Raw genomic sequence first — 27,435 nt, forward strand, 5'->3', positions numbered from 1 at the left:
CAGTTTTTTATTGTGGTAAAATACACAACGTCACTTGGCTGACAAGGGTCCATATAGTCAAAGCTATGGTTTTTCCAGTAGTCATGTATGGATGTAGGAGATGGACCGTAAAGAAGGCTGAACACCAAAGAACTGATGCTCTCAAACTGTGGTGCTACAGAAGGTTCTTGAGAGTCCCTTGAATAGCAGGGAGATCAAACCAGTCCATCCTAAGGAAATCAACCCTGAATATTCACTGGAAGGACTGATGGTGAAGCTGAAGCTCTAATACTTTGGCCACCTGTTGCGAAGAACCGACTCATTGGAAAAGACCCTGATGCTGGGAGAGATCTGAGGGCAAGAGGAGAAGGGGGCGACAGATGATAAGATGTTTGGATGGCATCACTGACACAATGTACATGATTTTGAGCAAAGTCAGGGAGATAGTGAAAGACAGGGAAGCCTGTTGGGCTGCAGTTCATGGGGTTTGCAAGGAGTCGGACATGGCTTAGTGACTGAGTAACACAACAAAAACACAACAGTTTACTGTCTTGATCATTTTTAAGTACATCAGTGGTATTAAGTACATTCATATTGTGCAACCGTCACCATAGTTCATCCCTGGAATCCTTGTAATCCTGTAAAACTGAAGTCCTATACCTGTTAAATGGTAACGATTCATTCCTCTGTCCCCCTACTCCTGGCAGCCATCATTCTATTTTCTGTGTCTATAAATTTAATTCTTCTAGATACATCATGTAAGTGGAATACATCAGTATTTGTCTTTTTCTGGCTGGTTTATTTCACTCACCGTTAGGTCCTCAAGGTTCATCCATATTGTAGCTTGTGTCAAAATTTCCTCCGTTTTTAAGGATGAATAATATTCTATTATATACATTACCACATTACCATAATTTGCTTATCCATTTGTCAGCTGGTGGAAATTTGGGTTGCTTCCACTTTTTCGCTATTGTGATAACACTGCTAAAACATGGGTGTACAGATATCTCTTCAAGACTTTGCTTTCACATCTATGGATATAACTGACTTTTACTTAATAATAAAACTGGTACATTCAGTACCTAAAGGTTATAGACTGGTATGATGCTTTTTTCAAATTCTTTTTACTGATCCTTCTGATTCTTTTTACTGAGCACTTTTTAAGTTACAAGAATGCGTGAAATTTTGGTATACAGTTTACGTGAAATCACATGACTCTGTTTTGAGGCAGTAGTGCTCAGAATTCAGAATTTGAATCTGACTTATATATTAATTTCAATAGAAATGAGCAAGGCAGCTAGCTACTCTCCATAAATCTTCAACCCTACTGTCTCCCCCTACGACTCACCAGTTGTTTTTACCTCCTACTTAACAGAGAGCATAGAAAACTTACAAAGTTCCTCCTTCTTAGTCTACAAATTGTACATGTGCACATATTTCCTTTCTCTTAGGCTACTCTTAATGGGAAACATTTCTTATAAGGCTTAGCTGTACTGACTGTTCATTTCTTTGTTTATTTTTGGGGTGTTTACCTTACTCAGTAGATGTGTGTGAGGCACTGAGGAGCCTGGCATGCTACAGTCCGTGGGGTTGTAAAGAGTTGGAGATGACTGAACGACTAAGCACAGATACCTTTTAGTGTACCACTGTAACTTCCTTGTTTTTTTTTTTTTTTACTGTATTGTTGTTGTTACTTTTTTAGTGGTTCTGGGACTTACCATTACCATTTTATCTAGTTGGAATGCTAGTTCAGTTACGAGAGCATATAAAGACTTTGTTTCTATAGAGCTCCATTCCCTTCTCCCTCCATTGTGTTGTCATTATCCTACAAGTTACATCTTTGTCCATTTTATAGTCATAAACCATCCTTCTAATTATCACTTGATGTTTTTGTCTTTTAAGTTAGATAGGAAAAAAGGAGTTACTTATGAAGTTACTTCTACTAGTGCTTTGTATTTTCATAATGGATTTGAATTACTATTTAGTGTCATTTCATTTCAGCTAAAGTGCTTCTATTAGTATTTCTTTTAGGGCAAGTCTGCTGGTAACAGCTTATTCAGTTTTTATTGATTAGGAATGCCTTCTACGATTCTAAGGGAAGTCTTGTTGGATATAAAATAATTGATTGACTTTTTTGTACACCACTTTGAATTTATTGTGCCACTGTCTGACCCGTGATTTCTGATAAAGTAGCTGTTAGTCTTGGGAGGAGCCTTTATTTGTGATAAATTGCTTTCTTCTCTTTCAACAGTTTGATTATACATGTTGGTGTGGGTCTTTTTTGAGTTTATCCTGTTTGAAACTTTTTGAGCCTCTTGAATGTGTGGTGTTTTGTTTTTTTTTTTTTTCCAAATTTGAGAAATTTTTTGCCGTAATTTCTTCAAATACTCTGTCCTTTTGTTTGTCTCCTGTCTGTTATATGTAGGTCAGTATTCTTAATGGTGTCTCACAGGTTTCTGAGTCTCTGATCTGTTTTTTTTTTTTTTCTTTTCCATTCTGTTTCTCAAACTGACTGATGTCAGTTGATCTGTTTTCAAGTTTGCTGGTTTCTTTCTTCTGCCAGCTCATATCTACTCTTGAGCTGCTGTGTCGACTTTTTCATTTGATTATATATTACTCAAACCTATAATTTCTATTTGATCTTTTTTAGAAAATATTTTTTGTATATTAAGATTGTCAATTTGGTTGAGACATTGTTCTCATACTCTCCTTTAGTTGTTTTAACATATTTAAAATAAATGATTTAAAGTCTTATTCTAGTTAAGTTCAATGTCTGGGCTTCCTCAGGAATAGTGTATATTGCCACGTGTGCCCCCCCCCCCACCCAGTGTGTGTGTGTGTGTAGAATATACTTTCTTGTTTCTTTGCATGCTTTTAATTTTTTGTCAAAACTGGACATTTTAAATAATGAGGCAGCTGTAGAAATCATATTCTCTCCCCATGATTGATTGATTATTTATGCATGTATGTGAGTGACATACACTTTTTGGTATTAATACTATAAAGTCTGTTCTGTGTGGTCACTAAAGTGTCTGCATAGTTTGCTTAGTGGTTAAAGTAATGAACAGGCATAGGTTTCCTTGGATGCCTGCGTGATGTAAATCTTCTAGTCTTTGCTAAAGGCCTCAATGTGTATGTTGAGACATGCCTTCAACACTCAGCTAAGCAATTTATGGATTTGTTTTTTCTTGCTTTACAGAGCCTAAGTGTTCTCCAGCAGTGAGCGTTTAGGGCTTTCATAGCTCTTTCCTGAGAATGTGCACAGGTTATGTGTGAGTGTGGCCTTCTAGAGTCCCAAGAATATGCTGGAGCTTTCCGAAGCCCCCATGGACATCTCATTCCCCAGCTTTTTGATCATGCTGTTGTTTGCCTCAAAAATTGTCCATAATCTCAGCTGCAGTGTTTGATTGTTGCCTCTGATTGATTGTTTTTGACCAGAAAGAAGGCTGTTTACTACTCTGGATGAGCTCTGAGTCAGGTCACATAAAGACAGCTTTGATAGTAGTGTCTTCTGGGAACTATCAGACATGTCAAATAATGACAGTTCTCTGAGAGTAGGACTCCGTTTTGCTGCTTCTAGTGTTTGTTGATATTCAGTATGATTGCGGGTGTTCACGAAACTGTGAAGGGGTTAGAATGGAAACCGCCACAAAGGTTGCTCTTCTTACCAACATTCAGCCATACTGCTGAATACACATTCCCCAGATTTCTTCAATTTTTTGTAATTTTCATAGTTTGAAAAAGATCATTCTTCCAGCTTTTGCCACTATTCTCACTGCTTTTATGAAGAAGGTAATTTTATATGTCTTTACTTGGTAATTCTTGCTGATGGGAATATCACCTGCATTTAAGAATGTGTGGATTCCGTCTCCAAGTTCAGAGGACTCAAGGAACCTGAGGATTGAGAACTTCCAGGTTCATCAGTCCATGTCTCTGTATCATTTTTTCAGGGTTCCAATTTGTTCTTGTTTCTTATGCAGGCCTTAACCTTGGCATAGCAGACACAGAGTTTAACTTTCTTTGAAGCCCTGCTACTTTTACAGTAAGTCTTGGCCCTTAGCCTTTTGTAGAGATTTTATGCTACCAAAGAACCTTCTGGCTTTTTGACATTTAGTTTTTAATTCCCTATTACTCATTTTTACCTCCCGCTATGTTTTTCTGAAGAGTCAGTTGCCTTTAGCAACAACAACCCATTTTCATGGTCTTGATATAATTACTGTTTTCTTTCTATTTCTCAAATATCTGATACATTGCACTTTCTAAGTTCAGGGATTGGCAAACCATGACTTGCAGGCCAAACCCACTCTGGGGCCTGCCTATTTTTGTCATGCCCTATTTTTAAAGAGTTGTAAAACAGGAACAACAAAGAAGAATATGAACTACTATCCAGTCCTATTTAAAAAAAAAAAAAAGGAAAAGTTTGCCAAAATCTACATTCTCTCCACAGGAAAATGCCCAGTTTACCACCAGTTGAAGCTTCCCGGGAGGAAGCTTTGCACTGCCACTTGGTGCTCGGGTTCTGTGTATTCATCACCAGTGATAGTGTCCTTTGCCAGCTGGGTGGCTGTGTGTATTGTGACCCAACACCAAGGCTTTATTTTAGCCTATTTTCTTCACCAGGCTTTATTTTAGCCTGTTTTCCTCACCAGTGGCTGCAAGTTGGGTTCCTAGATATGTTAACTATGATAAACATACAGAAGTTTATTAAGGAATGTTCTTAGGATCAACATCTGTAGAAGGAATGGAAAGGAAGCAGAAAGGATAAATTGTGCTGAATTGTATTATCAACAAAAGTCACTGTTGCCCCCTTGAGAAACTCTGAAGCTGGGATAACCTGCTGAGTTGTCCAAAATTGTGACAAGGTGCTAGGCCCTTAAACCCCTGTTTTGATCAGCTGCTCCATGAAGGCCTCTCAGGCATGCAGCTGTCTTTAGCTGGGGCACTTCCTGAAAAGACCTGACAGGTGAAGGCTGTTTTCCAGCAGCTGGACAAGAAATCCTTCACTTGAAAGGAGATCTGCATAGCACTTCAGTATCTGTTACATATAGCTTCATGTGAGTTCTTTTCATTATAATTTTTTTATAAAATGTTTTAAAATTGTTTTCTTTAATAAGTTTTTTTTATGAGAGAGCTGTAAGATATAATTCAAGAACTATATACATTTTTATTCATAATAGATGGACAGTTTTTCCTAAGGCATTTTTGAAAAACTGAGCTAGTTTACTTTTGATTTGTGTAATTAGTTACCATTTTAAATAACTAGAATGTCATTATAAAATCCTAAAATGCTAATATTGGAAATTGAAAGTTACAACTACCGAGTCTTAGTTCAGTTCAGTCCAGTCACTCTGTCGTGTCTGACTGCAGCCTCGTGGACTGCAGCACACCAGGCCTCCCTGTCCATCACCAACTCCCAGAGTTGACTCAAACTCATGTCCATTGAGTCATGATGCCATTGAACCATCTCATCCCCTGTTGTACCCTTCTCCTCCCGCCTTCCATCTTTCCCAGTATCAGGGTCTTCTCATATGAGTCAGCTCTTCGCATCAGGTGACCAGAGTATTGGAGTTTCAGCTTTAGCATCAGTCCTTCCAATGAATATTCAGGACTGATTTCCTTTAGGATGGACTGATTGGATCTCCTTGCAGTCCAAGGGACTCTCAAGAGTCTTCTCCAACACCACAGTTCAAAAGCATCAATTCTTCAGCGCTCAGCCTTCTTCACAGTCCAACTCTCACACCCATACACGACCACTGGAAAAACTGTAGCTTTGACTAGATGGACCTTTGTTGGCAGAGTAATGTCTCTGCTTTTTAATACGCTGTCTAGGTTGGTCATAAGTTTTCCAAGGAGCAAGCGTCTTTTAATTTCATATCTGCAGGTCAACATCTGCAGTGATTTTGGAGCCCAAGAAAATGAAGTCTGTCACTGTTTCCATTGTTTCCCCATCTATTTCCTATGAAGTGATTGTGACCAGATGCCATGTTCTTCGTTTTCTGAATGTTGATTTTTAAGCCAACTTTTTCACTCTCCTCTTTCACTTCCTTCAAGAGACTTTTTAATTCCTCTTCACTTTCTGCCATAAGGGTGGTGTCATCTGCATATCTGAGGTTATTGATATTTCTCCCGGCAGTCTTGATTCCAGCTTGTGCTTCCAGCCCAGCGTTTCTCATGATGCACTCTGCATAGAAGTTAAGTAAGCAGGGTGACAATACACAGCCTTGACGTACTCTTTTCCCAATTTAGAACCAGTCTGTTGTTCCATGTTCAGTTCTAACTGTTGCTTCTTGACCTGCATACAGATTTCTCAAGAGGCAGGTCAAGTGGTCTGGTATTCCCATATCTTTCAGAATTGTCCACAGTTTGTTGTGATCACACAGTCAAAGGCTTTGGTGTAGTCAATAAAGCAAATATAGATATTTTTCTGGAACTCTTGCTTTTTCCATGATCCAAAGGATGTTGGCAATTTGATCTCTGGTTCCTGTGCCTTTTCTAAAACCAGCTTGAACATCTAGAAGTTGACGGTTCACGTATTGCTGAAGCCTGGCTTGAGAACTTTGAGCATGAGTTTACTAGTGTGTGAGATGAGTGCAATTGTGTGGTAGTTTGAGCATTCTTTTGGCATTGCCTTTCTTTGGGATTGGAATGAAAACTGACCTTTTCCAGTCCTGTGGCCACTGCTGAGTTTTCCAAATTTGCTGGCTTATTGAGTGCAGCACTTTCACAGCATCATCTTTCAGGAGCTCATCTGGAATTCCATCACCTCCACTAGCTTTGTTCGTAGTGATGCTTCCTAAGGCCCACTTGACTTCACATTCCAGGATGTCTGGCTCTAGGTGAGTGATCACACCATCGTGATTATCTAGGTTGTAAAGATCTTTTTTGTACAGTTCTTCTGTGTATTCTTGCCACCTCTTCCTAATATCTTCTGCTTCTGTTAGGTCCATACCATTTCTGTCTTAAGATATCTAATTCTGCCCTCTCGTTTGACAGATGAGGAAGCTGGGAATAAGTGAGCCTAAGGGGTTTTGAAGCTAGTTAGTGACAAGTAAGGATTAGAACGTAAGTCTCCAAACTCCTAGACTAGTATCCTTTTATCAGTACTCCTTACCTTAATTAGTTTCGTATAGTAATTTCTAAGAAGAGACCATCAGGATTCTGAAACTGAGCAAGAGGTTTTTATGGCCTTTAAAAGTCATTTTGTTGCTCCTGGGAATAATGGCAAATAGTATGTAAATGCTTCAGTGACAACAGCATTAATAATAAAATCAGCTTTTAGAGTATATAGTTTTCATCAGTCTTGAATTCATTTTGGACAAATGAATCTGATTTATTTTTAAATTTTCTGGAAGATGATTCCACAGTTAGGTTTGGAAACTTCTTCATGATGGCTGTGGGTTACCAGATAGTGGAAACTCTTCACTTGATTTGCTGCTAGGATCATACAGTGAACATATGATTACCAAATGAAGTCTGAAAGTTCTATAGAATTTTTAAATTTACCAATTTTATTTTCTGTGGTGGATTGTGCTAAGCATGTTCTGGATCATCTGACTCACAATTAAATGCTTTCATTTGATGCTGTGGTTAGAATGTGCATTTGTATTTGTTTTTGGTGGAGCCAGGTGTTACTGTTTTGATTGTTAGTTGGTAATATTAAGGAAAAGAATAGAAGTACCAGCCTTAATGAGTAAGATGCCTTTGAGTTTTTAGTGGAGACCAAATGCTTTTTTAGCATGTTGAATTAATGTTTTATTATAATGTGAAATTGAGAAAATTTTACATGCCTTATTATCATGAGACATTTAGTACAAGCATTACACTCTTAAAAGGAGGCTTATGGTAATGCATGCCATTTTTGTGTTATGAGCAGAGATTTATTCAGCAAAACCATGCCATTTATTTTTAAGTGTTTGTGTTCAGTTGAATTTTGTTAGACACTTTGTATTTAGTTTTTGGTTGATTTGGCTTTATATTTATGTAAGATTTGTATGTGTAAAGAGTTTACCTAAATATTTATGTTTATAAACTCTATTCCAATAAAACTTATTTTAAAAGGTTTATGTTTGTGTAGGTTTAAATAACAGTAGAACTATAATTTTTACAAACTGAAGAAACTTTTTTCCTTTTTTAAGAGGTCTGTATATTGCTGTAGTTTGAGAATCTCTCTCTTCAGAGTTGTAAGTTAAAGAGGTTGATGTTAGATTACTTAGAAGTACCTACTTAAACTTTATGAACATTTTAATGAAGGTGCAGTCGTAGTGTGTGTGTGCACACGCAAGCAAGCGAGGAAGAAAGAGGAGATTTTGTGTAGAAGAAAAATATTATCAGTTATAATGATAGGAATTACATTTCTTGTGAATAAAGTGTTTGATATCATCAACCCTTGGGAGGAAATTTTGATCACTTCAATCTTCAAAGATTCACTTTGCTTTTCATGTTATATTGAATTCCTGTGAATGCATTTATTAACTTAAAAAAAACAAGTTCCATAGTGAGTCTTGTAATGAAAAACCTCCTAATTTGTTTTGTAAGTTGCAGTTTTGACAGATTGCTGTTTAGTGTAAGTATTTGTGATGGACTAGTCATGATCTACCTGGTGAGATCTAGTCAGTGTAAATCTGTTAGTAGATAAATACTTGTTTTGGGGTCAGGCACAACTTGTAGTTCACTCACATTATTGTATAATAGAGAAATACAAATGTGTATGAAGATAATTGTGATGAAAGCAGCTGAGTATAGAAGTTATGAATCCTTACTTTTGAGAAGATATTTCAGTAATTTTATAATCTTAATAAGATGCTGTTCGTCACCATAATTTTCCTTCTAATTCTCATCCGTCTCTCTCTGTCATTGAACTTTGCACAGGCCTTTTTTTTTTTTCTTTCCTTCTCTTCCACCTGTCCCATCCCCTTTCTTTCTGGCCTGCTAGTTGCCCCACACTTTCCTAATGCTTGGGATATAACCATGAACTAAGCAATCAAAGATTCCTGCTCTCATGGAACTAAAGGGAGGAGACAAGCAATAATATGTAAATAAATTAATTGAAAAACTGTATGAATAAATAAGAAATTATTGTTAGAAAGTGAATAAGTGTTGTGGTAAGGAAAAAAGTAGAGGAGGGTTAGAGCAATTGAGAGTATATGGAAATGTGGGACAGTTTGTAATTTTTAAAGGATTAATTAGGCTAGGTCTCACTGACAAGGTGATATTTGAGCAGAGTTTTGGTAAGAGAGTTATTTATGTGAAGGACTGCTCACACTGTGTGTGTGTGTGTGTGTGGTGTATCTTGCATGCTTAGACAGGTGCATTCCACATACACCAGTGTATGGCATATAGTCCGCTACATATTATGCAAAATGCACATATAAACTCTATATCTCTGTTTAGCCAGAGAACAAAAGTTTGATTTTAGTATTCATTTGTTTCAACTAGTAACAGAGCTATTCAAAACCTGAAATTCAGCAGGAGGACAAATTGTGTGGGAGGAAAAAATTATGTATATTTTTATCAGTGTGAGCAGAGAAAAGATAAATGAATGTTTAGAGAAAATGTTAAAATTGATGGCAGTTTTTTTTTTTTGACTGCGCCAAGACTTACATGATCTTAGTTCCTGGAAAGGGATTGAACCCCGGGCCACCTCAGTGAAAGCCCCAAGTCCTAAGCACTATTGGAAGTTCCCCAAAGCAACATTCTTTGTGTGTGTGTGTGTGTGTGTGTGTGAAATATTACTTTGTCATTTATTTCGCAAGCCTTGGAGCATGCTGGCTACTCAGGCTGGGTAGTTGCAGTGCCCATGCTTAGTTGCTCTGTGGCATGTGGAATCTTCCCCGACCAGGCATCAAACCCCTGTCCCCTGCAGAGGCAGGCATATTCTTACTCACTGTGCCACCAGGAAAGTCCTAGTGGCATTCTTGATTTTAAAATATTTTTCTTTTAATTGTGGAGGACTGACTATAGAAACGTCTAGAAAAGAAAACAAAAATTGCTTATCCAGGCACCCAGAGATAATATTTTGGCATTGAGGTATTTGTTGAGTGATATTTTTAACGTATTTCTGCCTGTACTTGTAAATTGAAGTATAAATAACATTCGTTTAGTAAAATACTTCCGTCTTAAACATACAAATTGATGAATTTTCACAAACTGTGCACCAGTGTAACTACCACTCAAGATAATGTTGCCAGTGCCCTAGATGTGTCTCTCTCCTTTTCACTTAGTCAGTCTGCACCAGCATCCCCCCACCCACACTGGCCCCTAAAAGTAACTACTCTTCTGCCTTCTATCATCCCAAATTATTTTGTGTTTTTACGTTTTAACTTTGTAATTTTATAGTAAGTGTCTAGATTTTTTTTCACTCTGCATTGTATTTCTATTCCTGTGTTCCTTTTTTCACTTGAAAACAATTCTCCATGCTATTTAAGATTCCCCCTCCTTAAGACATAACAGATTACAACATGTGGACATGATCTGACCAAAAAAGCCTATAAAAATATATTTTTTTGTTTAGTCTCTTTCTTCCCCAAAGTATAGTTGATTTACAATGTGTTGATTTCAAGTGTACAACAAAAAGATTCATTTTTAAATATGTATATGCATATACATGTATATATGTATATTCTTTTTCAGATTCTTTTCCATTATAGGTTATTGCAAGACATTGAATGTAGTTCCCTGTGCTCTACAGTAGGTCCTTCTTGTTTATATATTTTATATATAGTAGTTTGTATCTCTTAATCCTAAACTCCTAATTTATCCCCCCCACTTCCCACTTGGTAACCTTAAATTTGTTTTCTGTCTCTGAGTCTGTTTCTGTTTTGTAAATAAGTTTATTTGTATAATTTTTTAGATTCCACATATAAGTGATATGTAGTATTTATCTTTCTCTGAACTTAGTATGATATTCTCTAGGTTGATCCATGTTGTTGCAAATAGCGTATATATTTATGTAATATTTCAGTGTGTATTCACTATATATAAACACATACACACAGTACATCTTAAATCAGTTGTCTGGTGATGGGCACTTAATTACTCTTAATAATGTTGCTGTGAACTTTGGGGTGCACGTATGTTTTCAAGTTAAGAGTTTTCATCTTTTCCAGATATATTACCGGGAGTGGGATTCCTGGATCATATGGTAATTCTGTTTTTAGACTTCTAAAAAATATAATTTAAATTAATTAATTGTTGGCCGTGCGAGTCTTCTTTGCTTTGTGGGCTTTTCTCTAGTCCTGGTGAGCAGGGGCTAATCTCTAGTTACTGTGTTGGGCTTCTCATTGCCTTTACTTCTTTTGTTGCAGAGCATGGGCTCTATGCACAGACTTCAGCAGTTGCAGGGTCTTTTAATATGCTCAATTCATTACAGGGTTCTTCAATCCTTGTTACTACCCCTGACACAAACTCCTTACCTAAAAGAATACATGTACAAAATTTTTGTTTTTATTTTGGAAATTCTGTTCTTTAAAGTTACCCACTGCCCAGTAAACAGTCCGGTTCATGTCATAATCAGCTGTGACAGAATGGGTCTACCTTCCATCTTCAAGGATGTGCCTTTTAAGCAAGTGAAAGTTGCTCAGTCGTGTCCGATTCTTTGCGACCCCATGTACTGTACAGTCCATGAAATTCTCTAGGCCAGAATACTGGACTGGGTAGCCTTCTTCTCCAGGGGATCTTCCCAACCCAGGGATCAAACCCAGGTCTCCTACACTGCAGGCAGATTCTTTGCCAGCTGAGCCACAAGGGAAGCCCGAGAACACTGTAGTGGGTACATATCCCTTCTCCAGCAGATCTTCCTGATCCAGGAATCGAACCAGGGACATGGCTCAGTAGTTGCGGATCCCAGGGCTCTCGACTGCAGGCTCTAGTAATTGTGGCACATGGGCTTAGTTGCTCCGTGGCATGTGGGATCTTCCCAGTTCTGGGATAAACCCATGTCTCCTGTATTGGCTGGTGGATTCTTTACCACTGAGTCATCAGGGAAGTCACTGTTTTTAGTTTTTTAAGGGACCTCCATACTGTTCTCCATGGTGGCTGTGCACAGTTTATATTCCCACTAACATGTAGGAGGGTTCCCTTTTCTTTGCACCCTCTCCAGCATTTATTATTTGTAGACTTTTTGATGGCCATTCTGACTGGTTATTGATTTGCATTCCTGATTAGTATAACCATAATTGATTATTAGAAGTAGTTTAAGAGGAAGGATAATAAATTAAGCTATTCTTGACAACTCACTTATAAAATTATTATTTGTAATTATTTTCATTAAAATGTTAGAAATATCTCTTAGGGGGTTAAAAAAATAATTTCAAGAAACATAACAGTCTTGAGAACAAAAGTTTGCCCTCCAGTAGTAACAAGAAAAATGTTCCTTTCCCAATTGTAGTCATGTAAAAGCCATTTTTTTCTTTTATAGTAGTACAGTAATCTTCCTTTTAAGTCAACATTCTTTTGTTACTGGTTTCCCCAAAGAATCAGTCTTGTCAGCACAGATATGAAGCAAATAATAAAATCTGGAAGTGGCTTATATAGAAGCTTTTCCCATTTAGTTTTTTAAAAATTTATACCAAGCCATATTCTTAAAAGAATTTCATTCTCTTTTCAAAGATACATAAGTAGCAATAAAGTATGTTAGACAAGTAGTGTACACTTATTCTTATCTCTTCCTAGCCTGGTACAAAATAGGATAAGCTGATAAAGTTATAAGCTAATAAGGAATGGTTCTGTGCAGCTAAGGGGATGTGTCAGTGTATTGTTATTCTGCAGATTCTAAATCACTGCCATTTACGTTACTGGCTTTTGCAGTATTTTGCTGCTAAGTCACTTCAGTCGTGTCTGACTCTGTGCGACCCCATACACGGCAGCCCACCAGGCTTCCCCGTCCCTGGGATTCTCCAGACAAGAACACTGGAGTGGGTTGCCATTTGCAATATTTTAGTCTCTATGAATTTGTATTGATATCATTTGTAACATACCTGTTTTTGGAAAGGTAATACTAATTTTACTTTTTTTTTTTTCAATTAAACTATTTATTTTGTATTGGAGTATAGCCTTTTAACAGTGTTGTGACAGTTTCAGGTGGACAGCAAAGGAATTCAGCCATACGTGTAGATGTATCCATTCTTTTAAATTTTTAAAGCTCTACCATGTTTGTTTCTAGTGGGTGCCAATGGTCACCTGCCAAACTCGCAACAGGTTTTACATTCAGCCTATGGGGTTGCACAGAGTCGGACACGACTGACATGACTTGGCAGCAGCGAGTAGAATCTGGCCATCAGCATACCAGGCCAGAGGTACACTGGGGAGGCTCTGCCTTGCTACTCGTATTGATAACTTCTTGCTTCAGTTCATCCAGAATGATTTTGCCCTCCAAGTCCCACTTGTTGATGCTAGGGCCAGTAGGAGTTGGGACTGAAGCACAGGGCATTTACTGATCATGTCACCACCATCTAGTGTGTAAAGGTGCTTGCCTTCATTGATGTCTCACAACATGGTTATCCATTTTAAATGCAGCATTGTATACGTGCCCATCCTAAACTCCCTAACTATTCCTTTCACCTGCCATTCCTCAACCCACCCCTCCAACCCCCAGCAGCCGTTAAGTTCATTCTCTAAAGTCTGTGAGTCTGTTTCTGGGTTTTGTTTATATTTTTTTTATGCTGCTGTGAAGATTTTTTTTTTTTTAATTTGATTTGTTTTTGTCTGTGCTGGGTCTCTTGTCTCTCTTGTTGTGGAGCATGGGCTTTAGAGCACATGGGGTTCAGTGGTTGTGATGCATGGGCTTAGTTGCCCATGGTATGTGGAGTCTTCCTGGACCATGGGCTGAACCCATGTCCCCTGCGTTGGCAGGTAGATTCTTAACCTCTGGACCACCAGGGAAGTCCCAGCTCTGTTTCTGTTTTGTGAATAAGTAAATTTGTACAGTGTCTTTGTAGATTCTGCATTTAAGGGATGTCATACGATGTTTTTGCTTCTCTGACTTACTTCACTCAGTATGACAATCTCTAGGTCCATCCATTGTTGCTGCAAATGGCATTATTTCATTCTTTTTAAAGTCTGAGAAATGCTTCATTGTAAGTATGTACCACATCTTTATCTATCCTCCGTCAGTGGACATTTAGGTTGCTTCCATGTCTTGGCTCAGAGAAGGCGATGGCACCCCACTCCAGTACTCTTGGCTGTAAAATCTCATGGACGGAGGAGCCTGGTGGGCTGCAGTCCATGCGGTCGCTAAGAGTCAGACACGACTGAGCGACTTCACTTTCACTTTTCACTTTCCTGCATTGGAGAAGGAAATGGCAACCCACTCCAGTGTTCCTGCCTGGAGAATCCCAGGGACGGGGGAGCCTGGTGGGCTGCCGTCTGTGGGGTCGCACAGAGTTGGACACGACTGAAGCGACTTAGCAGCAGCAGCAGCATGTCTTGGCTGTTGTAAACAGTGCGTAATAGACAGTGGAGCGCATGTGTCCTTTCAGATCATGTTTTCCCTGAATGTATGCTCAGGAGTGGGCTTGCAGGCTCATATGGTAGCAGCTCTATTTCTAGTTTTTTAAGGAACCTCCATACTGTTCTCCATAATTGTTGTACCAATTTATATTAGGAGGGTTCCCTTCTCTTCACACCCTGTAGCATTTATTGTTTGTGGATTTTTCTGCTGGTGTGAGAGGTAATATCTCATTGTAGTTTTGATTTGCATTTCTCTAATAGTGATGTTGAATATCTTTTTATGTGCATCTTGGCTATCCTTGGAGAAATGTCTTTTTAGGTCTTCTACCCATTTTTTGATTGAGTTGTTAGTTTTGATCATATTAAGCTTCATGAGCTATCTGTAGACTTCGGAGATTTATCCCTTGTCAGTTACATCATTTGCAAATATTTTCTCCCAGTCTGTGGTTTTTTGGTTTATTTCCTTTGCTGTGCAAAAGCTTTTGAGTTTAAGTAGATCCCATTTATTAAAAGTTTTTAAATTGGTCAAGATGTCACTAAACATGTGCTTTTATTTTTTCTATGTTAAAAAAAAAATTTTTTTTTAACTTTACTTATTTATGAATTTATTTATTTGTCCATGATGCACAGCTTGCAGGATCTTAGTTCCCAGACCAGGTATTGAACCTGGGCAATGACAGTGAAAATGCATAGCCTTTAACCATTGTACTGCCAGTATGGTGGTGGTTTAGTGGCTAAATCATACCCGACTCTTTGACCCCATGGGCTGTATGTAGCCTGCCAGGCTTCTCTGTCGGTGGGATTTTCCAGGCAAGGATACTGGAGTGGGTTGCTATTTCCTACTCCAGAGGATCTTCCCGACCCAGGGATGAAACCCTGGTCTCCTGCGCTGCAGGCAGATTCATTACTGACTGAGTGAGCCACCAGGGAAGCCCAAGGAGTTCTGTAAACATGTGTTTTTTTAAAAAAAAGTCCATTAAAATGGTTTATGGTTTTACACCTTGAAGGGGTAAATTCTTCTGCTTATAGAAAATCCGCTTATACCTGGAGCTTTATGCTTTCAGATGTCAGATAAATGAGAATTTAATGAAATACAGATTTGATTGTTTAAAATTTGAAGTCTCTTATGCTTTAAACCAACTATTACCGTGTAAAATTACTTTGGAATTTTAGAGGATGATTGTAGTATTTCTGTTAAATTTTGTATTAGGCTCATTTATAAATAGCAGAGATTAAAAAAGTACAAGTTTTATTTGCCCCTGGAAATCTTAGTATTTTGTGTTTCTCATTTCCTTGTAATTTTTAGCTATATATAAAATTGGAAAAGGTTATTTTTACAAAAAATCTTAGAGGCTATTGCAGGCACGCTTTTTTGTTCATTCTTTTTGAAAAGATAATATACTTTTTTAGTATCCTGTACAGTATACTTTTTGAGTGTACTGTACCTTGTTAAGTGGGGACTGAGTGCTTGAATTTCAAGATGGTTATACAAAAATTTCTGTGTAGTTCCATTTCCTCAACACACTGAATCATGAATCTAAGTGTGTTTGTGTGTGTAAAATCTAGCCTCCTTGATATTTCTAATTAGCTGGTTTTTGAAACTTCTGTAAATTACTAACTTTTCTGTATTCTGCATTCATATAAAATTCCATGGGTCACCTGACTCTATACTTGTACCTTGAATTATTTACAGCTGAACACAGATTAACCCCAAATATTTAAGTGCTTAGAACAGAATCACCTGTATAATCTGAGGTGCCCCTTAAGGGAAGAAGGTAACTAACATTTGTTGAGAGCATACTATTTTAAATATTAATATTATGAATTTATTAGTTGCTATAACCTGACTTTGTGTTCAGTTTTCTTCCATATCTAAGGTATTTAACACTTTTCAGTTCCTTATCTGTTAATTTGAGCTTAATGATGTTGTAGTTTCTAAATATTTCTGTTTTTTAATGAATTCTAAAGAATGTTTTTAAATCATTAGATAAAATCACCTATATCCAGTGTTTGCATTCAGTTTAAATATTGCTTAAAGTAAGAAAAATCTTACAATAAAGTGTTTTGTCAAGTTTTTAAGTAAAACACTCTTATTTTAGAAATGTTGGAAACTACACTAACAAAAATACTTCAGGTTGATAGTATTTTAGCTGAGTCAGTGCTGGATGTTTTGCACTAGTGACCTCTAGCGGTCTTGTGCTGTCAGTGTCAAAAATTTTTTTAGATTGGTATGTGATAATCATATACTGATTGTTGGATAGCTCAGATGATAACACATAGACCCAGTGAGTACCTTGGGATTTAATAAAGATTTCACTGAATCTGTAGATCAGTTGGGTAGTATTGACATTTTAGTAATAGTCTTCTAATTCACAAATGTGGAATGTGTTTACACTTATTTCCGTCTTTAATTTCATTCAGCGATACTTTTAGTTTTTATTTTAGCGGTCTTTCACCTTTTATAAGTGTTACATTAAGTATTTTGTTCTTTTTGGTGCTTTTGTAAATGGAATTGTTTTCATAATTTTCTTTTCCTGTTGTTCATTGGTAGTGTATGGGAATGCTGTTGATTTTTGTGTGTTGACTGTGTCCTGGTACTTTGCTTAATTTGTAGTAACAGACTTGTGGAATCTGTTGGATTTGTTTTACATATAACATCATCTGTACAGAGATAATTTTTCTTTTTCCTTTTTAACTTAGGTCCCTTTTATTTTCCTTGCTTCATTGTTCTGTGTATGACTTCTAGTACTAAGTTGAACAAGAGTGTTATAAGCAGACATCCTTGTTCTGATTTTTGAGTAGAGGCTACAATCTTGGTATGATGTTCATTGTAGTTTTTCATAAATGGCTTTTATTATGTTGTGAGAGTTTCCTTTTTGTTCCTAGTTTTATTGACATTTTTTTTTTAAATCAAGAAAATGATGTTCATTTGCATCAAATTCTTTTTCTGTATCCGTTGAAATGGTCATTCTTTTTCCTCCTTTATTCTTTTCATGTAGTATTTTATATTCGTTGGTTTCCTTGTGTTGAACCATCCTTGCGTTCCAAGGATAAATGTCTCTTGGTCATGATTTATAATCTTTGTAATATGCTGCTGAATTTGATATACTGCTATTTTCTTGAGAATTTTTGCATCGGTATTTATACTGATCAGTATTTGTTGTTTTCTTGCAGTGTTTTTTAACTTTGCCTTTGGGGGCAATACTGGCCTCATTGAACTAAGGAATGCCCCTTTAAAATTTTTGGAAATGTTTTAAAGATTCGTGTTAAATTTTTAAATGTTTTGTAGAATTCACTAGTAATGCAATCAGTCCAGAGACTTTCTTTGTAGGGAAATTTTTAATTATCAATTTAATCTTTTTATTATAGGCTTTTTCAGATTTTTTCTTTTTTTCATTATTCATTCTTGGTGGATTTTGTGTTTCTAGATTATCCAGTTTGTTGGTTGGTGTACAGTTGTTCGTGGTACTTGTATAGTCCGTTTTATTTCTGTAGAATTGGTTGTAATGTCCCCCCACCTTTCATTTCTGAGTTTAGTTGTGTGGGTGTGTGGTTTTTTCCTTAGTCAACCCAGCTAATGGTTTGTGGATTTTGTTGACTTTTTTTTTCTATTTTTCTCTTCTCCATTTTCTTTCTATGCTTTAATCCTTATTTTTTCCTTCTGCTAGCTTTGGGTTTAGTACATTTTTTGATATTTCTTAAAGTTTTAAAGTTAGTTGTTGATTTGAGTTCTTTTTTGCTTCTTAATGTAGGCCTTTAAGCTGTAAATTTTTCACTTAGCACTGCTTTTGCAGTGTCTCATAAGTTTTGGTAAGTTTTGTGTTTTTTATGTTCATTCTTAAGTATTTTTTAATTTTCCTGATGATTTCTTTGTTTTATTAGTTATTTAAGAGTGTGTTGTTTAGTTTCCAAGGGTTTGTGGCTTTTTCAAGTTTTTTTTTTTCTGTTATTGATTTCTAGCTTCATCTACTGTGATCATAAGAATTTTAAAAACTATACTGATTTATTTGGCTCTGCTGGGTCTTCGTTGGTGCCTGAACTGTAGTTACGGCAGATGGGGGCTGCTTGCTAGTTGCGGTATGCCGGCTTCTCATTGCAGTGGCCTCTGTTATTTTAGAGCACCGGCTCTAGGGCATGTGAGCTTCAGTAGATGGGGCACGTGGGCTTTAGTTGCCCTGTGACATGTGGAATCACCCTGGACCACGTATTGAAACTGTGTCCCTTGCAGTGGCAGGTGGATTCCTAACCACTGGACCACCGAGGAAGTCCCACTGGAAATATTTTTAATGCTATTTGTGTTTTTAAATTGATTAGACTTGATTTGGTATTCTGTCTTTGAGAATATCCCATGTATATTTGAGAAGCATGTATTCTGCTGTTGTTGGATAGAGTGTTTCCTATATATTTGTTAGATCTAGTTGGTTTATTGAGTTGTTCAGGTCCTCTATTTCCTTATTTTCGGTCTCATACTACTATATGTTACTGAAGTGGAATATTGAAGACTCCAGCTATTATTATCGAATTTTTTCTCCCTTTAATTCTGTCAGTTTTTGCATTATATATACTGATGGAATCATTGGGTATGTAAATATAATTGTGTATTTTCTTATTGTCAGTTTAGTCACTCAGTTATGTCTGACTCCTTGCAACCCTGTGGACTGCAGCACACCAGGCCTCCCTGTCCCTCACCAACTCCTGGAGCTTCCTCAAACTCACATCCACCGTGTCGGTGATGCCATCCAACCATCTCATCCTCCATCTCCCCTTCTCCTCCCGCCTTCAATCTTTCCCAGCATCAGGGTCTTTTCAAATGAATCAGTTCTTTGCATCAGGTGGCCAGAGTATTGGAGTTTCAGCTTCAGCATCAGTCCTTCCAATGAGTATTCAGGACCGATTTCCTTTAGGATGGACTGGTTGGATATCCTTGCAGTCCAAGGGACTCTCAAGAGTCTTCTCCAACACCACAGTTCAAAAGCATCAATTCTTCGGCGCTCAGCTTTCTTTATAGTCCAACTCTCATTCATACATGACTACTGAAAAACCATAGCTTTGACTAGACGGACCTTTGTTGGCAAAGTATGTCTCTGCTTTTTAATATGTTGTCTGGTTTGTCATAGCTTTTCTTCCAAGGAGCAAGCATCTTTTAATTTCATGGCTGCAGTCACCATCTGCAGTGATTTTGGAGCCCAAGAAAATAAAGTCTGTCACTGTTTCCATTGTTTCCCCATCTATTTGCCATGAAGTGATGGGACCAGATGCCATGAACTTAGTTTTCTTGCTGTATTGAACCTCTTATTAGTATACAGTGTTCTCTGTCTTTTGCAGCCTTTTATCGTTTAAAGTCTGTTTTGTCTAATATCGGAAGGTTTGCAGATTTTAGTAGTAAATATACTAGGCTTTGCAAGTCACATTGGGTATGTGTTGCCTCTTGTAATTTTTTTTTTTTTTTAATCATTTTTCACTTTGGATTGTCCAAAAGGTTGCCTGCCAGTCCCTGCTTTATCTGGAACAGAAGACCTTTAATTATAGTGGATTTATCTGTCCTTTTCTTTATTGTTTATGTTGGATCTTTGTTGTGGCAGACAGGGTCTTCATTGAGGCATGTGGGATTTTTTAGTTGTGACATGTGGGATCTAGTTCTCTGACCAGAAGTTGAACCCAGGACCACCAGAGAAGGCCCTAGTGTCTTTATCTCATTCAAGAAATCTTTCCTTAATCTGAGATTATGAAGAGATATATCATAAAACATTTGCTGGCACACCTCATTTTATTGCACTTTGCAGATATTGCATTTTTTACATACTGGAGATTTATGGCTACCCTTCTGTCAAGCAAATCTGTTGACACCGTTTTCCCAACTCATCGCTCCTTTTATGTTTCTGAATATCACATTTTGGTAATTCTTGCAACCTTTCAAAGACTTCATTATCAGCTTTTCTAGTTCTGCACACACACTTTGGGAGTATATTGGAATTACATTAATTGTTTTGAATTACGTTAATTGTTTTGGTTAATGTGTGTGTGAAAATTTATATTTTCTAGTAGTGAGTTTGCTAGTCCATTTATCTTTTATGTCTCCGTTAAAGTTTTAAACTTTTTGTGCAGAGATTTGTATGTCTTTGGTTTATTAGTAGGAACTTTTGGTTTTTGATGCTATTGTAAAGATGGTTTTTGCTGTTAGTTTTTAAAAGGTTATTTGCAAAGATGATTCTATCAATGGTGCATCATGATATGTAAAAACAATTGAAAAATCTGTTGTCCTTGATCCTTTATTGCTGTTGTTATTGAGTTGCCAAGTCATGTCCCACTCTTCACAACCTCATGGACTCCAGCACACCAGGCTTCCCTGTCCCTCATAATCTCCTGGAGTTTGTCCGAGTTCATGTCCATTGAATCAGTGATGCTAATCCAACCATCTTATCCTCTGTTGCCCTCTTCTCCTTCTGCCTTCAATCTTTCCAGCATCAGGGTTTTTTCCAGTGAGTCAGCTAGCTATTTGTATCAGGTGGCCAAAGTATTGGAGCTTCAGCTTCAGCATCAGACCTTCCAATGAATATTCAGCACTGATCTCCTTTAGGATGGACTGGTTCAGTCTCCTTGCAGTCCAAGGGACTCTCAAGAGTCTTCTCCAACACCACAGTACAAAAGCATCAATTCTTTGGCACTCTGCCTTCTTTATTGTCCAGCTCTCACATCCGTACGTGACTCTCACATCCATACATGACCACTGGAAAGACCATAGCATTGACTATACAGACCTTTGTTGGCAAAGTGATGTGTATGCTTTTTAGCACACTGTCTAGGTTTTTCATAGCTTTCCATGATCCTTTCAGTTCATTTCAGTTGCTCAATCGTATCCAACTCTTGGCAACCCCATGAATTGCAGCACGCCAGGCCTCCCTGTCCATCACCAACTCCCAGAGTTCACTCAAATTCATGTCCATCGAGTCGGTGATGCCATCCATCTCATCCTCTGTCATCCCCTTCTCCTCTTGACCCCAGTCCCTCCCAGCATCAGAGTTTTTTCCAATGAGTCAACTCTTCACATGAGGTGGCCAAAGTACTGGAGTTTCAGCTTTAGCATCAGTCCTTCCAATGAACACCCAGGACTGATCTCCTTTAGAATGAACTGGTTGGATCTCCTTGCAGTCCAAGGGACTCTCAAGAGTCTTCTCCAACACCACAATTCAAAAGCATCAATTCTTCGGCGCTCAGCTTTCTTCACAGTCCAACTCTCACATCCATACATGACCACTAGAAAAACCACAGCCTTGAGTAGACTGGACCTTTGTTGACAAAGTAAGTCTCTGCTTTTTAATATGTTATCTAAGTTGGTCATAACTTTCCTTCCAAGGAGTAAGGGTCTTTTAATTTCATGGCTGCAGTCACCATCTGCAGTGATTTTGGAGCCCCCAGAATAAAGTCTGCCATTGTTTCCACTGTTTCCCCATCTATTTGCCATGAAGTGATGGGACTGGATGCCATGATCTTCGTTTTCTGAATGTTGAGCTTTAAGCCAACTTTTTCACTCTCCTCTTTCACTTTCATCAGGAGGGTTTTTAGTTCCTCTTCACTTTGTGCCGTAAGGGTGGTGTCATCTGCATATCTGAGGTTATTGAGATTTCTCCCGGCAATCTTGATTCCAGCTTGTGCTTCTTCCAGCCCAGCGTTTCTCATGATGTACTCTGCATAGAAGTTATATAAGCAGGGTGACAATATGCTGCCTTGATGTACTCCTTTTCCTATTTGGAACCATGCTGTGGTTCCATGTCCAGTTCTAACTGTTGCTTCCTGACCTGCATACAGATTTCTCAAGAGGCAGGTCAGGTGGTCTGGTATGCCCATCTCTTTCAGAATTTTCCACAGTTTCTTGTGATCCACACAGTCAAAGGCTTTGGCATAGTCAATAAAGCAGAAATAGATGTTTTTCTGGAACTCTCTTGCTTTTTCCATGATCCAGCGCATGTTGGCAATTTGATCTCTGGTTCCTCTGCCTTTTCTAAAACCAGCTTGAACATCTGGAAGTTCACGGTTCATGTACTGCTGAAGCCTGGCTTGGAGAATTTTGAGCATTACTTTACTAGCGTGTGAGATGAGTGCAATTGTGCAGTAGTTTGAGCATTCTTTTGGCATTGCCTTTCTTTGGGATTGGAATGAAAACTGCCCTTTTCCAGTCCTGTGGCCACTGCTGAGTTTTCCAAATTTGCTGGCATTTTGAGTGCAGCACTTTCACAGCATCATCTTTCAGGATTTGAAATAGCTCAACTGGAATTCCATCACCTCCACTAGCTTTGTTTGTAGTGATGCTTTCTAAGGCCCACTTGACTTCACATTCCAGGATGTCTGGCTGTAGGTGAGTGAGTGATGATCACACCATCGTGATTATCTTGGTTGTGAAGATTTTTTTTGTACAGTTTTTCTGTGTATTCTTGCCACCTCTTAATATCTTCTGCTTCTGTTAGGTCCATACCATTTCTGTCCTTTATCAAGCCCATCTTTGCATGAAATGTCCCCTTGGTATCTCTAATTTTCTTGAAGAGATCTCTAGCCTTTACCATTCTATTGTTTTCCTCTATTTCTTTGCATTGATCCTTTACCAAATGCCAAATCTGTTATTTAATTGGTCCTTATTATCACTATAAGACATAATATTTACCTTTTTAGTCTGTTAAAATTGTAAGGTCAGTTCCAATAGTGATGTCTTTTCCATTGTTAAACTGTTTTTTTACCCCCCTCTTCAGGTTTTTTGAATTAAACTGTGTCCTTTTAAGGTTTCTAAATTTTAATGAATTCTTACCATTTTGTTGTCTTATGTCTTTGTAAATTATCCCCTTTTGGCTCCTGTTCAGAAACTGCTTCTGTGTTCCTGTTTTTTTACATAATTTGTGCTTCTTTGTTTCATTTATTAGATTCTCTAGGTTTGAATGTTTTTTTAATACCAAAATTCCAAAAAAGATTTTTTAAAGTTTGCAGTGCCTTTTTCAACCTGAAAATCTCCAGTAACTCCTTATTAAGAAGCAGAATAAATTTATTATGAACTCTTTCATCATCTTCTGGTGCTAATTGTAAAATACTTCTGAGATCTAGAATTTGGAGTCACGTATAGTACGTGATTCATGGTTTTGGTTTTTTTTTTTTTTTGTCTTAAGCCAATACAGAAGAAAACCCTCAATCAGAAATTCTTGATTCTGTATAATGAAATTGACATATTTTACCTTTACTTCACAGCTTAAGAGAGTCAGAAGTTCTTCTTTTCTCTCATGGATCTTAGACTGTTATTAGGTTTTGAATCTTTATCATTCTCCTAAATCTTTATTTTTGTTTTGAAACTTGCATTTAGACTATGTGTTATATAGCTGTGTATCATTTTCAGGTCTTCTGGAGTTGTGGATGATTTTACTTAATTTTCCCAAACTTAATGTGTTAAATCATCCAGATGAATTCATTTGTTCTGATTCCATGTTCACTGAAACTTAAAAAAAACTTTTTAAATTAACCATAATTTAGGTTATTGAGTAGCTTACTTTCTCTTAATGAAGAAATACATCTATGGGTCATCTCAGCAAAATGATGAAAATTAATTTTATTGCACACATGTTTATAACAGGAAATACCTCATTCAGATGGCAGTCTTCTAAAACGTATCACTCTTTAACGTGGGTAAATAAAGGAGGTTGACATTCTGGGAAGGGCCAGAAAAAGATGGAGATTTGTCTAAGGAAATAAGGCAATTAAAAGGAAAAAAAAATTCACTGTAGACAAATGACAGTAGAAAGTAATGATGATGTTGAACATATGACTTCAGTTGTTAGATTGGTGCGAGAAGTAATTGCAGAAAATAATTGCTGTTTTGCATTCTTGAACTATACCATTGATATTGGAATACATTCTTAAGTGTGATTATATTATACATCATTTTAATGCGCATTTTTTTCTTATTAATGACTCATTACTTGTTATATGTATTTTAGACTAGGGAATTGATGTTAGACAAAAAGCAAATTTGAATAATTTTCTTATTCACGTTCACAACGAGTTGTAACGCAGTGGAGACAGCTCACATCATCATCATTGCATTTGGCCCAGAAACTGCTGATGAAGGTATAGTGCAGGGGAGGGACAAGAAGCTTTGCAAAGGAAACTAGAGCCTTGAAAATAAGGGGTGCAGTGGCTGGCCATTGAAAGTTGACAAGACCTATTGAGAGGATCATCAAAGCTGATTCTTTTACAACTACACAAGATGTTGTTGAAGAACTCAGTGTCAACCATTCTACAGTCATTCAAAATTTGAAGCAAATTGGAAAAGTGAAAAACCTTGATAAATGGGTTCCTCATCTGTTAACCAGAAATTTTAAAAATTGTCCTTTTGAAGTGTTGTCTTCTCTTCTTCTACTCAACAACAACAAACCATTTCTTAATTGGATTATGACCTGTGATGAAAAGTGATTTTGTACAACAGCTGCCAACAGTCACCTCAGTGGCTGAATCAAGAAGCAGCTCCAAAGCACTTCCCAGAGCCAAACTTGAACCAAAAAAAAGATCATGTCACTGTTTGGTGGTCTGCTGACCATCTGGTCCACAACAGCTTTCTGAATCCCAGTGAAACCATTACATTTGAGAAATATGCTCAGCAAATTGATGAGCTGCCTAGAAATCTGCATCACCTACAGCCAGCATTGGTCAGGAGAAAGGGCCCGGTTCTTCTCCACAACAATGCCTGATCACATGTCACACAGCCCGCGCTTCAAAAGTTCAATGTGAAGTTTTGGCTCATTCACCTGATCTCTTGCCAACCAACTACCACTTCTTAAAGCATCTTGACAACTTTTTGTAGAAAAAATGCTTCTACAACCAGCAGGATGCAAAAATGCTTTCCAAGAGTTTGTTGAATCTTGAAGCTCAGGATTTTATGGTACAGGAATAAACAAACATCTGTCATTTGCAAAAATGTGTTGATTGTAATGGTTCCTATTTTGGTTAATGAAGATGTGTTTGAGCCTAGTTGTAATGATTTTAAATTCTGGGTCCAAAGCCGCAATTACTTGTTCACCAACCTAATACTTGTGATACTTTGGATAATTGTTTCAAGAGTTGAAACCTTTTGAAGTGTGGTGGTCAGAAAGGGGAAGATAATAAATTTTTAAATGTTTCATGAAAGAAATGTTTTTGAGATAATACGACTTTTTAAAACAACCAATATATAATTTGAGGAAAAACGTGACTATGATAACTTTCTGTTCTTTGTAACTTGTTTGTTAGGAATTAGGTGTAATTTTTACATATAAAATTTCCTTTTAAAATTATGTGAAAATTGTTAGTAGTAGAGACCATAAGGATTATATGTAAATAGCTAATTTGTAGTTATCTTTATTTTAAAGTGACTATTTTCTAACACAGAAAGTTTGATCAACTACTATGAATTTTAAATCTTGCTATAATGAATAAAAGTGCAGAATTTTATGTTTATTGCTTTCCTTTTTTCAATTTCCTGTATAGTTAAAAAGTAAAAATAAATGAACTTTTTATATTTTTAGGCTCGGATAGCATTTTTGCAAGGAGAAAGAAAAGGTCAAGAAAACTTGAAGAAGGATTTAGTAAGAAGAATAAAGATGTTAGAGTATGCATTAAAACAAGAAAGGTAGGTGTCCCTTATTTTCTTGTATGAATAAAATAAAAGTAGAACAATATTATTCTCACATGTTACTGTACAGTGTATTTGAAAACTGTCTGAAAGACACAAAGATTTGCCCAAAATACAGGATGATATTTTGATTCGATCCTTATATAGCAAAAGAAAAAAGATTAAAATCTTTAAATTGAAGTAATATTTTTTATTGTAGAGTCTAAGTTTCGGGGGTTTTTTTCTTTTTTTGGTAAACAAATTAGGAAAAATTTATCTTTACTTGGATGTGTATCTTATTTGGATAATTTATCTTTTTTTTTTTTTCTTGTACATGCAGTATATTTTTTTCCTCTAACTTCTTTTGCAACTAAAGTTTAAAGACACTGACATCTGTATGCTTTTTTAAATTTGTCATTTAAGAAATATATACCAGTAGTTATTAAACTGTGTAGAAAGGAAAATAAAACTTTTTTTTCTTTAAATAATTTATTATTAAATTTTCAGGGCAAAATATCACAAATTAAAATATGGCACAGAACTGAACCAAGGTGACTTGAAAATGCCAACCTTTGAATCAGGTAAACTTGATTCTTCTGTTAATCTCTGCCCTTCATCCCCTCCATTCTAGAAAAACTGGTTTAAGCTCACTTTTGGTAACAGACATGTTCTCTTGACCTCCATTTTGCTTTGATAGCATTGGTTACTTAGATAACTATTATAATGCTTTCTAGAATTTGAGGGAAAATAATAGTAAAAGTTAGTTTCATCTACCTCCTCATCAATCCTGAGGTTGTCTTATTTTTCTTGTTTTGAAACCTGTGTAAAACTAAGTGTATTTTTGGTCACAATTAGAAGTGAAAGGGAATGCGTAACTCTCTGTACACCTATAGGCAATTTTTGTTTGATTCTACTTAAGCTTGTGTGTGTTAGTTGCTCAGTTGTGTCCGACTCTTTGAGACCCCATGGACTGTGGCCCACCACATTCCTCTGTCCATAGAATTTTCTAGGCAAGAATACCGGAGTGGATTGCTCTTCCCTTCTCTAGGGGATGATCCCAACCCAGGAATCGAACTCTCATCTCCTGCATTGTAGGCAGATTCTTCACTGTCTGAGCCACCAGGAAGCCCCTACATAAACTTAATTTTGTACTATTAAAAAGTTAACTTTTTTTTTCCTAGAGATGCTATGATTAACTCAGTTTAGTCCTAAAGAAATTGGAAATTTGAATTTGGGAACTATGGAGGCAGCCAGATAAAGATAACGAGAAGGAAAACGTTTTCTCCAGTTGACCTTGCTCTTTACTAAAATAGTGTAAGAGTAGAATGTGATGAACAATTATGCAGGGAAGAGAAAAGCTGGATATAAGAAAAGGCTAACAGTTCAGTGTT

General features: G+C 37.0%; 1 protein-coding gene across 5 annotated transcripts in view; it reads left to right on the top strand.

Moving 5' to 3' along the window:
• The window catches only part of STRN3 (striatin 3), a 107,376-nt gene that overhangs the window by 21,062 nt on the left and 58,879 nt on the right, over positions 1–27,435 (top strand). For all 5 annotated transcript variants that reach the window (XM_086363754.1, XM_086363751.1, XM_086363753.1 and 2 more), the window contains exons 2-3: positions 25,959–26,062; positions 26,552–26,625. In XM_086363754.1, the coding sequence (XP_086219880.1) occupies positions 25,959–26,062; positions 26,552–26,625 (178 nt within the window). The remainder of the gene's footprint in view (positions 1–25,958; positions 26,063–26,551; positions 26,626–27,435) is intronic.

The sequence above is a fragment of the Bos grunniens genome, chromosome 21 (genome assembly GCF_055505025.1).
Source record: "Bos grunniens cultivar Pamir isolate PY7600 chromosome 21, Bosgru_T2T1.0, whole genome shotgun sequence".
NCBI classification, from domain to species: Eukaryota; Metazoa; Chordata; class Mammalia; order Artiodactyla; family Bovidae; genus Bos; species Bos grunniens.